Raw genomic sequence first — 16,214 nt, 5'->3', positions numbered from 1 at the left:
CCCGTTCCAAGCTTCAGAATGTATCGCATTCCGGAGCTTGGTGCATATGCAAAATGCGGCCAAACCTCTGAAAACAGCTTTTTCGAAGGTCTGACTGCAAACTTACCTTTGAAGCATCCCGCCCAATGTGGGACATCCAAACTAAAAGATGTCTGTCTTTGGTGAAGTCTTGAATTTCAAGATTTACTTGGATAATACTAAAGTATTAAACCTTAATTTGTCACCCAAACTTGAAGAGCAGGTAACGGAGAACTATGGGGAAAATTGAACAAAGCTTCCATTGAACAAATTCCATTCGCTCCGAATTAAAAGCCACTATAAAGTGCAGAAAATGAGAAGCTTTTGGTTAAATGTAGAACAAGATTTTTTGCCTACTAGTCTCTTGTACACCTTCATGGGAAATCCAGTCAGGACCCTAGCAGTCGAAATACAGCCTCTGGAATCACAACACTGCTCAGAACGTTGATGCCGGCATCCCGAATGAGATCCCAATCCCGGTGCTGGCATCCCGACAGCCAGGGAACCCGAACAAGTGACTGCTGGGCCAAGCCACGGAGGGGGGATGGTTAGGTTTAGTCTGCGGGGCAGAGTTAGGCTGCGGGGGAGGGTTACAGTTAGGATGCGGGGAGGGGGGTGTTAGGTTTAGGCTGCAGTAAATTATTGTCAGGGAGTTAAGGGGGAGTGTTGGCATACTTACCCAACCCCTGTCGAGATTCTAACCATCGGCATGCCGCGGTCAGTATTCTGACCATCGGCATCCCGAACGCCAGCATTTCAGCCCCAACGCCTTAATTCCATACTATATGTTCCAAGAACCAAAATAAAATTGCCAAAATGAAATTGGTATCGAACCTGTACAGTGCTGAGTAAAACCATGTGCGGTACAAAAATTAACAAACTCCATTACATTTCATATTACCAGATATACAGACACGATGTAAAATCAAGAGGAAGCCCTGCATTCACACTCCCATCACTTATAACAGTCTAACATGGATAAAGATAAGGAATATCTATCAGGTAAGGGGTTTCAGGGTAAAACAGATACATAATTAACATAATATAGGTAATCCATAAAGCAACAGAACCACTGACTATCACAATCATTCTTACATAGGAGCCTGGGTATAGTTTGTTTCAGATCGCTTGTGTAGCGGAACTTCTCACTGAACATTTGTCTAATGCCTGGAAGCAGCCTACACTTGAGCACTACATACTTTAAAATGTATTAATATTATTAACATTTACTTATATAGCGGTGACATTCTGTTGAGTGACACAATGTAAGCTAAATCTGAATAATAAATAAGCAAAGAAAACCAAAATGAAATGATTTTGCTTAAATGCTCTGTGCCGGTCAATTGGTCAGATTTTCAAAATAATATACCCCAAACTGTGAATTGTTTTCTCTGTGTTTATTATCTAATGACGCATTTTATTTTAAATAAGACGCTACAATCCATATAAGGCTGTCATGAGGAACAGTTTCAAGACTGAAGTTACTGCAATAATAAATATAAATGAACTAAAACACATAGGATTCCCATTATCCTGCACTATAGGTAACATTCACCAAAGTGAAGCATGACTGGCCACTGACACCCCAGCAACAGGTTACACTGGACAGCACAGACCTCCTTCGCCTGCACTAAGGACCTCCTTGGGTTGTTATCTTCCATGTACACATTGGGATTAAGCAGATCAGCCTGTGGCAGCACTATAATGCCAGCGTCTTATACTCAGGCTCACTGGGCATTAGATAGAATAATGCACTGGGGACTGGTACTTCTATGGCAGGAGACTGGGCTCTCTACACTGCTGGATCATTCCAGTGATGGCTCAGCAATAGCCGGTTTGAAGGAATAGGACACCAGCTGTGCCCGCTCATGCCAGGGTAGCTGTGAGCACTGGGCAGGCACCATCAGGGCCGCGTACAGCACAAGCAGCTTCCTTGGACAGACCTGCACACCGCCGGCTGGGCATGGAGAGGTGTCTGGTAAGATCATAGGGCTCATCGCCTCCCCCTCGGGGTCATCTTACCGAGCTTTCCCCGGGAGTCCTCCAGCTTCTGGATCTGGTTCTCCAGGAAGAGCATCGCGACCCCGAAGGTCAGCACCGCCAACAGCTGCAACTTGGGCGGCATCATAATCCTTAGGAGCCCCATCAACCTAGTCTATCGCGACATAACGTGGGCATCGGGGGTGGGGGGTGAGGAAGAGCACTGGCCGCAGCGCACAGACACACCCGCGGAGCCGAGGTGAGCGGAGCGGAGGAGGACGGTACCGCGATAGGCTGCGGCTCCAGCGTGATCCGCTAGCAGGGCGCACAGACTGACTACCCGCCGCTCCTCCAGCTCTAGCCGCAGCACCAGCGCCGGCCCATTGCGCCTTACGTCACGCCGACACACCCCCTACGTGTGACGCGCAGCCTTCCTCCGTGCCACAGGTTACCAGGCAACCAGACTCCGCCAATTTCTAAGACATGATTGGTTAATGCGCTGTCCCCCACCGGGGAATGTCCTGTGTGAGCTGAGGCCCTGACTGGGGGAGATTTAGCTGTCTAATGATAGCCTGTAAACAATGCCGGAGCCGAAAGTGAAAACAAAAGCTGAGCTAGTTACGAAAATCATAGCACAGTGGTGCTCATCAGCTGCGTATTAGTCTGTATAGCACACAATGCATGCAGTGTCAGCGGTTATACATGCAGCTGGTGTTTTATCTAGCCGGCAGCTGTATAGTCAGCTGTTGGGTCCTCGTCGTCACCAGTAGTCACAGTCGAGTGCCGGCTGCTAAGATGGTGGCGGAGAGGATGCTGCTGTGGATTGTCGCCGCGCTGCAGGCGGTAAGAGAATCAGGGCCGGGCAGTGCTTGGGGTGACCGCGCTGTGTGCGTGTCCTGTGCTGCTGGGGGCGAAGCCGGGAGACCGGGGAGGCGCCGGGTCCCCTCAGTGCGGCTCATTACACTATGGGTGACGTGGCTCTAGCCTGCTTCCTGTTGGCTGACGATTGTCTCCTGCTCGCATTGCAGCCACGGTTTGTGACCGTGTGCTCAGCACTGAGATCGGTGCGTGAGGGCGCGTGTCTAGTGGACGAAGTGAAAGTACAGTAAGCGCCATCAGCCCGCACATGGGAGAGTTCGCGGTCATACACCCTCCCCACATATAGTGGTCGGGGCACTACGTACCTGTGATACATCAGCAGGGACATAAATCACTAGGGTGCTACCAAATCATTAGTGGCTGGCACTCCAATGCACAAAGCTTATCGTGTACCGGTGCATTTCGCATGCAGAGCGGCTTCTGCCACAGATACCCATAACCTGGCAGCACGAACACGCCAGACAAGGACAATCCAACATTCCAGAACGTTATGTTCTTTCTCCAGAACCATTCATCTCTCGATCTCAGAGTATTGCCCTGCAGCTTATTAGACCCAACTGTATTTAGCCGTAGAGATGGATAAAGAGAGATAAAGTACCAACCAAACAGCTCCTGTCATTTTTTTTCAAACACAGCCTGTAACATGGCTGTTAGGAGCTGATTGGATGGTACTTTATCACTCTATGGGCGGGATGTACTAAGCTTGTCCGCTGTGCTAAATGCTCTCTTACCTCTATGGGTACTTCTCCACGCTTACCCCTCCCCTGCCGCCCGGCGCTGCCTTTCTCTTTTCTGATGTTTCCGTATCACGTGTCCTTTCTGACACATTACCTGCCACCATTGTCCGCTAATTGGTCATCCTCTGGCTCCGTATGCGCCGAGCCCAGAGTGGCTGCAATGGAGGAGTGGCGGGGCTACTGTTCATACCGGCGGTGATTCGCAGAGAAAACATTGTAAGAGACAGGCAGAGCCGGGCACCTGGAGAGGGAGGTAAGCATGGAGAAGAGTGCCTGGAGCGGTAATAGGCCATTTAGCACTGTGGACAAGCTTAGTACATCCCGCCCTATGGGGTCTATTCATAAAGAAAACCAAAAGTGAATTGATGTATAGCTGTGATAAGTAGCAATTCCGGGGCTCCAGCGCCGCTGTTTCCACTGGAAGTCCCCTTCTGGGAGGTCCAGAGTATGCCAGCGGGACAGTGCACTGCCTGTTGACCTCCCGGCAGGTAGCAGTGGCAGCTGGGAGGTCAGGGGGCGAAGCTAACATGGGTGCTGGACAGGGAGCTTCCCTGCAGTTACCTCACCACAGTTCAGATTACGCCATCCTGAGATGGCAAACCCGAATTCCAAGGAGAAACGGAAAGCAGACTCAAAAGACGGTAGCCCACTCTGTGAATTGTGGTAAGCAGAGAAAAGCCCTGTTTAATGCAAAACAAGGCTTTTCTCTGCTTTACTAATAGACCCCTCGATCACTCTCCACTTTATCACTTTTTATGGCTTAATACATTTGGGCCATAGATGTGGTATGCCGTTAACATACCGCCCGTTGCAATACCGACACTGGGCTCCCGACGGGGGGGTACTATACCGGCGATGTAGGTGATTCCCCCCCTATGGGTATGACACACCCATAGAGGGCACACTCCACAGAGCCCACAAGGGGCTTCGCTGTACTAACCCCCCTGCTGGCATATTGGCACACGGGATGCCGATGCCAGTATCCTGACATTCGGCATCCCGTGCGGCAGTACCACATACTGCTCCCATAGATACAACAGGACTCAGTGCTTTTGAAAATCTAAGCAGCCAAACAGGTGCAGCATTCAGTGTACATAAACCAGTTAAAATAAATAAATAAAAATCACTATTACATCCGGGATTTCTGACCAGTTGTTCTGCCCTGAGTGCCGCACCTTGTTGGCAGTATATACAGTATGTATAATATATAGTGTGACTGAAAGCAGGATTTATTATAGCTTTACTTTAACGCAGTTTCATGGAATAGCATGGAAAAATTAATGTGACTCACACAAATGAGAAGTTACAAATATTTTTTTTTCTTCACTTATTTACGTTGGCAGAAGGCAATAAAAAATAGTGAAAGCTATACTGTGCTGATACACAAACTACAGATCTATAACACTTTTGCTTTTTATTAGTTTAGTTATTACACAATGAGCCTTATAATTTTCACTAAGTAAACATAAAGTTTATCTGACAATTACATTTTTAAGGACCCAAAAGTCCCGGTTTTAGCTGCGCAAAGCTGATAAACCTGACTAAAATAGTGCCCGCAACACGTAAGGTCCTGTCAGGGCCCCCATATGGGGCACTTTTCGCACATATGTACTCGCCACCTTAGGAGGCAGCAAGCAGAAATGTCTGCACTAGCAGTGATCGTGCCCATATTGCACAACAATTGAATTGCTACCATTGGGTACCATCTAGTGGCGAGAGACTAAAAAAAAACTATTGAGTTGCCCCTATATATGTTCAGCAAACCACTGTTGAAGATGAAGTATGCATATATTTATGTTTCTATACATTTGTATACATTTTACATATAAATTTATTTGGTGCTGTTTTGGTGTTAGACATTGCATTTCAATCTGCATATTGAAGTCCTTGTGATAACACTGTAGTTATGTCGGGATACTATTATTCAACCTATAAGCAGCACATATTGGGGGCAATTCATATTGGTGCGAGGGAAATGTTACAATGTCGCCACGCCTTCATTTGTCTAATATGCGTGCAACCCGTTATCACAACAGTGCCCTTCGGCGCTTTGTGCCAAATTGAATTCCCTCCCATTCCTTACATTGTACTTCATCAGGGAAGCCGGGGGCAGCGCCGTGACCTGCATCCCCCATCTTCCCCCGCCCCTGGAAGCGGTCACATGACGGGGGAGCATGCACTCTGGCTGTTGCATTCTGTATACAAGGGGGCGATTTATGATCCTGCAGGGTGCACTGAAAAAGGGCAGGGTGCAGCACCCTGCTGAAACAGCTTAGCAGGAACACTCAGTAGATATATAATTTGTATAGCAATAGCATGTTCTGTAGTATGGGGACTAACACTGTAATTAATAAAAACTGGTGAGGGGACTCGCAAGTTTACAATCTTTAGTGAAATAGGCGTATGACTATTATGTACCACTTATTGCATATTAGTGTAGTCAAGGGATAGAGAGTTTATAAATAAAGAAAGATAATACTTCTTAAACTTGTGTAAACTGTTTAGTGAGATGGTAATTAGAATGTTCTTGGAGTTTTAGAAGACCGCTCAGGACTTTAGTAAGCATGCTTAAAGAGGTCAGTTTCCAGGGTATGTTTAAGGCGGGGAAACTTTTGTACAAGGGGGGGTAATCCCACAGAGTGGGTGCAGAATGAAAAAGATCTGTAATTGGGTATGGGAGCATTTTATGAGTGTGTATGAGAGGCAGAGTGATGGGGTTAAGTTGTGAGGTTGTGCAGTTATGTAAATGGCTGCTTATGTTAGATGGTGTTCAGCATTGAGATACAGAGGAGAGTGTGCTAGAAGCACCAGGGCAAAGAGCAACACCCCAGTCAGGAAAGAGAAACTACACGGGTTTTGACAGGTGCAGGGTGCTATAATGAACACTGTTAGAAGTGTTTTACTTATTTGATTCATTAATATGTAGGTACTGACAAAGCATAGCAGCAGAAGAACATTTTGGAAGGAAAATGAGTCTCTTTGCTGCATTAAAAATAGATTGTAGAGGTGAAAGTCTGTTTAGGGGAAGACCAGTAATGAGGGAATTGCAATAGTTAATGTGGTAGATTATGAATGCACGTATTACAATCTTTGCAGGATCCTAGTGTGATACATATGTGTGCTCATATATCTATCCTTAAATCGTGCATCACTAATGCTACAAAAATATAATGCATGAGTACCGTGGACACTTGCTCTGGCATTGCATACAGCTGCTGTGTGAATCTCAGACAATAACCTGTATAAAGAAGCAAAAGACAGATGACCAATACAGTGAGGTGCACCACCCATTGTTATGCTTAATTCAATTGTGCTGTCGTATAGGCGCGCATGCTGCTGATGTTGACATTTCTGCTTGCAGCCTTCCGAGCTGTCTTGCATAAAAAGTGCCAAAAGTTTCACTTTTCGCGCCCAGAACTTGAGTTGGGTTTAGCTGCTTTGAGCGGCTAAGCCCACTGCTTTTCGGCACGTCAACAGCAACTGAATTGCTCCGATGAGCACCCATTACTTTGGGCACTCAAAAAAAAAAAACAATTGAATCGTCCTTTATGTGCCTTGTACACTATAGGGCTAATTCAGTTAGGAATGCAAATTCTGCTAATTAGTAGAATTTGCAATCCTCTTGTTAGCATGCTGTGGGCTGCCCATCACAGGGCAAGGCCGCCCAGCATGCTGACCTCTGCCTCCCCTCTTCAGCAAGCAGAAATTGCAATTGCATCGCAATTTGTGCTTGTTAGCAGAAAATAAGGATGCCTCCTGCCAGCGCAGCTTAGCCGCATGTGACGTCAGGCAGCCACTGCCATCACGCCTTGCCATGCCCCCGTTCGCACTGGCACCCATCCCCCCTTTTCCCACCCCGTTTACTGGTCACACCCCCGCAACGTTCTGTCTTTGCATAGGAAACAGAGCATTGCCGCCTCCCGTCCCGCGAACGCCTCTGCCTGATTGTCAGCCTTGGCCGTATCATTCTCTTTGTTTTGGCTCTGGTGTTTTCTGCGGAGGTCTCCGCGTGTGGACAGCATTGCCTTTTGTTGCTTTTTGTCTTGGCGGCCATGCCGCACATACCTTTTGTTAGAGTTCTGTAGTTGCCCCTAACTCAGTGTTTCTGTTTAGTTAGAGGTTCCCCTTGTTCTCACCCCGTCTCCGTTTACGCCTTGTCTCCAACTAAGATCGGGGGGCATCGGAGTTGGGCAGACTTAATCCGCCCTTTAAACGCGGCTGCCGTGGGCCCAAGCAGTCTCGCAGGCGTAGACTGACCACGTGGGTGAGACAACGGAGTCAGGGTTTCCGTAGGGGTTGCTGCTGAACTCTGTTCTAGCCGCAGCATTACGTTCCTGTACTCGGAGCTTGTCCTCCCTGTTCCTTGAGTACCGAGTACAGTGAACGTAACAGCTATTCACTATCTGCTGAGGGGAGTGAATACTGCAAGCACACATTATTTTACTCACACCCTCCTGAAGTGGCAAGCAAAAATCTGCAAAAAGTTAGGTGTGCTGCCCAGTACTTTGCACAAGTTTTGCTGTTTAATGCGTCTAAACCTGGTGCAAAACAATTGAATAGCTCATCAGGTTTCCATTACTTATGGGCGTGCTAAAAAACATTTGGACTCCCGTATTAAAGGTCTGTGCAGGGAGCAACCTATGATGAAGCGGCATTCGGTCTCACAATTGTGTGTGTATTTTTTTTTGTGTTCTTTTCACAATTGTTGTCAAGGTTTTTCACCACGACAATTTCCCTTCAGAAAAATTCCAAAATCTCATTTACCTTTTGAATTATTATTATTATTATTATTATTATTATTATTTTCTTACGTCCTAGAGGATGCTGGGGACTCCAAAAGGACCATGGGGTATAGACGGGATCCGCAGGAGTTTGGGCACACTGAAAAGACTTTAACTGGGTGTGAACTGGCTCCTCCCTCTATACCCTCCTCCAGACCTCAGTTAGACTTTGTGCGCAGGACTGACTGGACACTCACTAGGGGAGCTCTCCTGAGTTTCTCTGGAAAAGACTTTGTTAGGTTTTTTATTTTCAGGGAGACCTGCTGGCTACAGGCTCCCTGCAGCGTGGGAGTGAGGGGAGAGAAGCAGGACCTACTTCTTCTTAGTTTAAGGGCTCTGCTTCTCGGCTACTGGACACCATTAGCTCCAGAGGGTTCGATAACTTGGTGCGCCTAGCTGCTTGTTCCCGGAGCCACGCCGTCACCCCCCTTACAGAAGCCAGAAGAAAGAAGTCGGGTGAGTTTGCAGAAGACAGAAGACTGCAGTGACAGCAGAAGACTCCAGTAACGAGGCACAGTGCAGCGGTAGCGCTGCGCTCCATGTTCCCACACACTTCACCAACGGCACTCACAGGGTGCAGGGCGCTGGGGGTGAGCGCCCTGGGCAGCATGTTACTGGGTCTGGGAGCTGGCAGAAGGCAGTTCGGTGCCTTGGCACCATTTTTCAACCCCCGCCGGCATTTTCTTAATTTCAAATTTAGCGGGCTGAAGCGCCCCGGGAAGGGGCGGGGCTTAGCCGCACAGCTCGTCAGCGCCATTTTCTCTCCTCCACGCCGCTGCAGAGAACGCTGGCCCGGGACCTCCAAGCTCCTCTAAAAGTAACAGGGAGCTGATCGGGGTGGGGGGGGGGGGGGGTTGGGACGCACAGTTATTGGTGCATAATCCATAGCAGCGCTGTCGACATATATTTTGTTTTGGGATATATGGGCGCTGGGGTGTGAGCTGGCATACTCCCTCTGTGTTTCTCTATCTGGGCTTCCTTGTGGGTCTGTCCCCTAGCTGAGGCGGTGTGTGTGTGTGTGTCGACATTCCGTGTCGGCATGTCTGAGGCTGAGTGTTATTCCCCGGAGGAGGTTGCTGGGGGAGCAGATGTGGGTCTGGAGTTGGCCCTGTCGTCTCAGCCGACACCTGATTTACTTACAATGTTAAGTACGCTTAATACAATTGTGGCCTCTTTGTCTAAAAGGTTGGATAAATCGGAGTCTCAGACTCGGGTATGGAGGAAATCCATGGAGGATGCTTTGTCTCAGGTGCAGACCCCATCAGGGTCACAAAAGCGGCCTTTTACTCAGTTGGTAGATACGGATACTGACACGGATTCTGATTCCGATGTCTATTTCACTGAGGCTGCTTTACATCCACAGTTAGTTAAGAGTATTCAGTACATGATTGTGGCTATAAAAGAGTTAAGAGCCATTTACAACGGCCTGCTACAAGCAAGAAGCCTTCTTCAGGGTCGGCCTGTCCTGATACAATCAGACAACTGCGGTGGCGCATATAAACCGTCAAGGCGGAACAATGAGCAGGGCGGCTATGGCGGAGGCCACAAGAATCCTTCGCTGGGCGGAACAGCACGTGAGCGCCCTGTCAGCCGTCTTCCTTCCGGGAGTGGACAACTGGGAAGCAGACTTCCTCAGCAGACACGATCTCCATCCAGGAGAGTGGGCTCTTCATCAAGAGGTATTTGCAGAACTGACGAAGCGTTGGGGAACTCCGCTGATCGACATGATGGCGTCTCGCCTCAACAAGAAGCTTCCGAGGTATTGTTCCAGGTCAAGGGACCCCCATGCCAGTGCAGTGGACGCTCTGGTAACTCCGTGGGTCTTTCAGTCGGTGTATGTGTTCCCTCCGCTTCCTCTCATTCCAAAGGTGCTGGGAATCATTCGACGATCAAGAGTGCAAGCAATTCTTGTCGTTCCAGATTAGCCAAGAAGGGCCTGGTATCCAGATCTTCAGGAATTACTTGTGGAAGATCCTTGGCCACTCCCTCTAAGAGAGGACCTGTTATTGCAGGGACCATGCGTGTTTCCAGACTTACTACGGCTGCGTTTGACGGCATGGAAGTTGAGCGCCAAATCTTAGCTCGGAAAGGTATTCCCAGGGAGGACATTCCCACTCTCCTTAAGGCGAGGAAGGAAGTTACGGCGAAACATTATCACCGTATTTGGAGAAAGTATGTTTCGTGGTGTGAGACTAAAGCTGCTCCTGCGGAAGAATTTCACTTGGGTCGGCTTCTCCATTTTTTGCAGGCAGGCGTCGATACCGGCCTGAAATTGGGTTCCATCAAGGTGCAGATTTCGGCTTTATCTATCGTCTTTCAGAAGGAATTGGCTGTTCTCCCTGAGGTTCAGACTTTTGTGAAGGGAGTGATGCATATCCATCCTCCGTTTGTGCCCCCGGAGGCACCATGGGATCTTGACGTGGTCTTACAGTTTCTTATGTATTCCTGGTTTCAATCTTTACGTAAGGTTGAGTTAAAGTTTCTCACTTGGAAGGTGGTCATGCTGTTGGCTCTGGCATCTGCCAGGCGGGTGTCTGAGTTGGCGGCCTTGTCACACAAGAGTCCGTACTTGATCTTCCATTCGGATAGGGCGGAATTGAGGACTCGTCAACAATTTCTGCCGAAGGTGGTTTCTTCATATCACATTAACCAACCTATTGTGGTACCTGTGGCTACAGATGCTGTGGCAGTTCCAAAGTCTCTTGATGTTGTGAGAGCTTTGAAGATCTACGTCGCCAGAACGGCGGTGGCCAGGAAAACAGAGGCGCTGTTTGTCCTGTATGCTTCCAACAAGATTGGTCATCCTGCTTCGAAGCAGACTATTGCACGCTGGATTTGTAGTACGATTCAGCAAGCTCATTCTTCGGCTGGGCTACCGGTGCCGAAATCAGTGAAGGCCCATTCTACCAGGAAGGTGGGCTCATCTTGGGTGGCTGCCCGAGGGGTCTCGCCACTTCAGCTTTGCCGAGCAGCTACGTGGTCGGGTTCAAGCACCTTTGCTAAGTTTTACAAGTTTGATACCCAGGCTGAGGAGGACCTCATGTTTGCTCAATCTGTGCTGTAGGGTCGTCCGCACTCTCCCGCCCGTGTTGGAGCTTTGGTATAGACCCCATGGTCCTTTTGGAGTCCCCAGCATCCTCTAGGACAGAGGCGGCCAAAACGTCGATCGCGGTCTACCGGTAGATCGCGGAGCTCTCACCGTTAGATTGCGATCCAAGTGTAACCTGCTGCCTCTGCCCGGAGCGTTCCCAATGATGCATTGCGCGGGTGACGTCATGACGTCAGCCACGCACCCGCGCAATGCGCGATTGGGAACGCGATGTGAGGAGCCTGTGCGCCTGCTGGATCTGGGTTGATCCAGTCAGCGCCAGTGGCAGCAGGACAGCAGCAGCAGCGGCAGGAAGCGGGAGCAGGATCCAGCCAGCGGGGAGACAGCGAGACAGCCAGCGGGGATCCAGCCAGCTAAAGTAAGTATATCTGGCACTGTGGGCACATGGCACTGTGGGGGCATATGTGGCACTGTGGGGGCATATGTGGCACTGTGGGCACATGGCACTGTGGGGTCATATGTGGTACTGTGGGGGCACATGTGGCACTGTGGGGGCACATGTGGCACTGTGGGGGCACATGTGGCACTGTGGGGGCACATGTGGCACTGTGGGGGCACATGTGGCACTGTGAGGGCATATCTGGCACTGTGGGAGCATATGTGGCACTGGAGGCATATGTGTATCTGGCACTGTAGGGGCATATGTGGCAATGTTGGCACAAGGCACTGTTGGGGCACATATGGCACTGTGGGGTCATATGTGGCACTGTGGGGTCATATGTGGCACTGTGGGCATATGTGGCACTGTGGGGTCATATCTGGCACTGGACACATGGCACTGTGGGGGCATATGTGGCACTGTGGGGGCATATGTGGCACATGGCACTGGGGGCATATCTGGCACTGTGGGGACATATCTGGCACTGTGGGGGCATATGTGTATCTGGCATGGTGGGGGCATATCTGGTACTGTGGGGGCATATGTGTATCTGGCACTGTGGGGGCATATGTGTTTGAGGTTTTTACCTGTGGGGGGCCAATGAGTGATTTCGTGCGAGACAGTCATAACACCCAGTGGAGCAAGGATACGCCCCTTTTTATACCACGCCCCTTTTTTGTTATACCACACCCCTTTTTGTGCCGAGCGCCTGCGGCGCGCAAAATTATCCCGCATGTTGTGTATTTGTTGTTTCAGCTTGTTGCTGCAGTTAAATTCATACTGTTATCTGGTTTACTGTTACTTCGGTTGTACGGTATGTTGTGGTGTGGGCTGGTATGTTCTAGCCCTTAGTTTGAACTAAAATCTTTTCCTCGAAATGTCCGTCTTTCCTGGGCACAGTTCCTATAACTGAGGTCTGGAGGAGGGGCATAGAGGGAGGAGCCAGTTCACACCCAGTTAAAGGCTTTTCAGTGTGCCCAAGCTCCTGAAGATCCAGTCAATACCCCATGGTCCTTTTGGAGTCCCCAGCATCCTCTACGGACTAGGAGAAAAGGATTTACCGGTAGGTACTAAAATCCTATTTTTTCTCATACGTCCTGGAGGATGCTGGGGACACCATAAGAACCATGGGGTATAGACGGGATCTGCAGGAGACATGGGCACTTTAAGACTTTGAAAGGGGTGTGAACTGACTCCTCCCTCTATGCCCCTCCTCCAGACTCCAGTTTTAGAATTGTACCCAGGCAGACTGGATGCACTTTGAGGAGCTCTACTGAGTTTCTCTGAAAAGACTTTACGTAAGGTTTTTTATTTTCAGGGAGGCTGCTGGCAACGGTCTCCCTGCATCGTGGGACTTAGGGGGGAGAAGTCAGACCTACTTCCAGTGAGTTTAAAGGCTCTGCTTCTTGGCTACAGGACACCATTAGCTCCTGAGGGTTTGGAACACTAGGTACGTCTAGGGGTTCATTCCCAGAGCCCGCCGTCACCCCCCTTGCAGAGCCAGAAGTCAGAAGACAGGTGAGTAGAAGAAGATAGATGACCTCAGTGATGGCTTCTGAGGTACCGCACAGCGATCGCGCTGCGCGCCATGCTCCCACACACAGCGGCACTACAGGGTGCAGGGGGGGGGGGGGGGGCCTTGGGCAGCATAAAACACCTCATATGAGACTGGCAAAGTGGGATATGAGTGTCTAGGCACTAAATCCTTACCCCCGCCAGTACTATTATTTAAAAAAAAAAGCGGGGCTGAAGCGCGCCATTAAGGGGGCGGGGCTTAGCCCTCGCAGCTCTCATCAGCGCCATTTTCTCTTCACAGAGCTGCAGAGAAGCTGGTCCTTCCTCACCACTGTTGTACAAGTAACAGGGTGCAAAAACGGGGGGGGGGGGGGGGCACAGTTGATTTGGTGCAATAATACCTTATTATAAACGCGCTGCAGGTCTGAGGCATTATATTGAAGTTTCAGAACCGGGATAAGCGCTGGGTTGTGAGCTGGCAAACTCCCTCTGTGTTTCTCTGACAGGCTTTACTGTGGCTCTGTCCCCTATTTGCCCAGTGTGTCTGTGGGTGTCGGTACACGTGTGTCGGCATGTCTGAGGCGGAGTGCTCTTCCCAGGAGGAGACTGTGTTAGGGACAGAAACGGCTGTGGGAGTGACCCTGTCTGCACCGCCGACTCCTGATTGGATAAATGTGTTGAATGCTTTGAATGCTAATGTGGCTCTTATTAATAAGAGATTAGATAAATCTGAGTCTCAGAGCCAGGCATGGAAGAAGTCTGTGGAGGATGTGTTATCACAGGTCCAGACCCCCTCGGGGTCACATAAACGTTCGTTTGCTCAGTTGGCAGACACAGATACCGACACGGACACTGACTCCAGTGTCGACTGTAGTGATACCAGATTAGACCCAAAATTGGCAAAGAACATTCAGTACATGATTGTGGCAATAAAAGATGTTACATATCACTGAGAACCCTACTGTTCCTGATAATAGGGTCTGTTTAGATAAGGGAAAGAAACCTGAGGTAACGTTTGCTCCCTCTCATGAACTGAATACCCTTTTTGAAAAAATGTGGTAAAATCCTGACAAAAAGTTTCTGATTCCCAAAAGAATTCAGTTGGCGTATCCGTTCCCCTCTAGGGATAGAGAAAAGTGGGAGTCCACCCCCCCATTGTGGACAAGGCTCTATCATGATTGTCTAAAAAGGTGGCTTTACCGTCGCCGGACACAGCAGCCCTTAAGGATCCTGCGGATCGTAGACAGGAAAATACGTTAAAATCCATTTACGTCACCACAGGTACGCTACTCAGACAGGCCATTGCATCTGCGTGGGTGAGTAGTGTTATCGAAAAGTGGGCAGATAGCTTGTCATCTGATATAGATACCCTAGATAGGGATAGCGTCCTTTTGACACTGGGTTATATCAGAGACGCTGCGGCCTACCTAAAGGAAGCGGCGAGAGATATTGGCATTTTGGGGTCAAAAGCCAATGCCATGGCGGTTTCAGCTAGGAGGGCATTGTGGATCCATCAATGGAATGCTGATGCTGACTCTAAGAAAGCTATGGAGTCTCTCCCATATAAGGGTGGTGTCTTGTTTGGTGACGGTCTCGCTGATTTGGTATCTATGGCTACCGCGGGTAAGTCGTCATTTTTGCCTTATGTTCCTGCACAACAAAAGAAAGCTCACCACTTACAGATGCAGTCCTTTCGGCCAAATAAATACAAAAGAGGCCGAGGTTACTCCTTCCTTGCTAATAGAGGAAGAGTTAAAAGATCTCCGGCCGTGGCAGGTTCCCAGGAGCAGAAGTCCTCCCCGGCTTCTGCCAAATCCACCGCATGACGCTGGGGCTTCTCTGCGGGAGTCCGCACCGGTGGGGGCACGTCTCAAGATCTTCAGTCAATTCTGGGCTCATTCGGCCCTGGACCCATGGGTTTTAGATATAGTGTCCCAGGGGTACAAACTGGAGTTTCAAGACGTTCCCCCTCGACGATTTTTCAAATCGGCCTTACCAGCTTCTCTTCCAAACAGGGAGGTAGTATGCGATGCAATACAAAAGTTGTGTCTAAATCAAGTCATTATCAGGGTTCCCTCGTCACAACAGGGAGAAGGCTTTTATTCGAGCCTGTTTGTGGTCCCGAAGCCGGATGGCTCGGTCAGACCAATTCTGAACCTAAAATTCCTCAGTCTTTACCTAAGAAAATTCAAATTCAAGATGGAATCTCTCCGAGCAGTGATCTCCAGTCTGGAGGAAGGGGATTTCGTGGTGTCGGTCGACATAAAGGATGCCTACTTACACGTCCCCATATATCCTCCGCATCAGGCTTACCTGAGGTTTGCTATTCAGGATTGTCATTACCAATTTCAGACATTGCCGTTTGGGCTGTCCACAGCGCCGAGGATTTTCACCAAGGTAATGGCGGAAATGATGGTTCTCCTTCGCAAACAAGGAGTCACAATTATACCTTACTTGGGCGATCTCCTGATAAAGGCGAGATCCAAAGACAAGCTGGTGCAGGACATTGCGCTCTCCCTGACAGTTCTGCAACAACATGGTTGGCTCCTAAACTTGCCGAAGTCGCTGTTGAATCCAACGAAAAGGCTATCGTTTTTGGGAATGATTCTGGACACAGAATTACAGAGAGTTTTTCTTCCAGAAGAGAAGACTCTGGAAATTCAGAGTTTGGTAAAACAAATTCTGAGACCACCGAGAGTATCAATCCATCAATGCACTGGATTGCTGGGGAAGACGGTGGCGGCCTACAAAGCCATTCAATTTGGCAGATTCCATGCCAGAGTATTTCAGTGGGACCTGTTGGATAAGTGGTCCGG

General features: G+C 49.2%; 2 protein-coding genes across 2 annotated transcripts in view; one reads left to right on the top strand and one right to left on the bottom strand.

The window, feature by feature from the left end:
- HS2ST1 (heparan sulfate 2-O-sulfotransferase 1) overlaps positions 1 to 2,480 on the bottom strand; it is a 347,427-nt gene extending 344,947 nt beyond the window's left edge. The window contains exon 1 of the mRNA XM_063939957.1: positions 2,041 to 2,480. Coding sequence (XP_063796027.1) covers positions 2,041 to 2,164 — 124 coding nt within the window. The 5' untranslated portion in view covers positions 2,165 to 2,480. The remainder of the gene's footprint in view (positions 1 to 2,040) is intronic.
- A 255-nt stretch (positions 2,481 to 2,735) lies between these two features.
- Positions 2,736 to 16,214, top strand: part of SELENOF (selenoprotein F) — a 111,569-nt gene continuing 98,090 nt past the window's right edge. The window contains exon 1 of the mRNA XM_063939958.1: positions 2,736 to 2,841. Within this exon, the coding sequence (XP_063796028.1) occupies positions 2,794 to 2,841 (48 nt within the window). The 5' untranslated portion in view covers positions 2,736 to 2,793. The remainder of the gene's footprint in view (positions 2,842 to 16,214) is intronic.

This window comes from Pseudophryne corroboree, chromosome 9 (genome assembly GCF_028390025.1).
Source record: "Pseudophryne corroboree isolate aPseCor3 chromosome 9, aPseCor3.hap2, whole genome shotgun sequence".
Classification (NCBI taxonomy): Eukaryota; Metazoa; Chordata; class Amphibia; order Anura; family Myobatrachidae; genus Pseudophryne; species Pseudophryne corroboree.
This window is presented reverse-complemented; position numbering and strand designations above follow the sequence as displayed.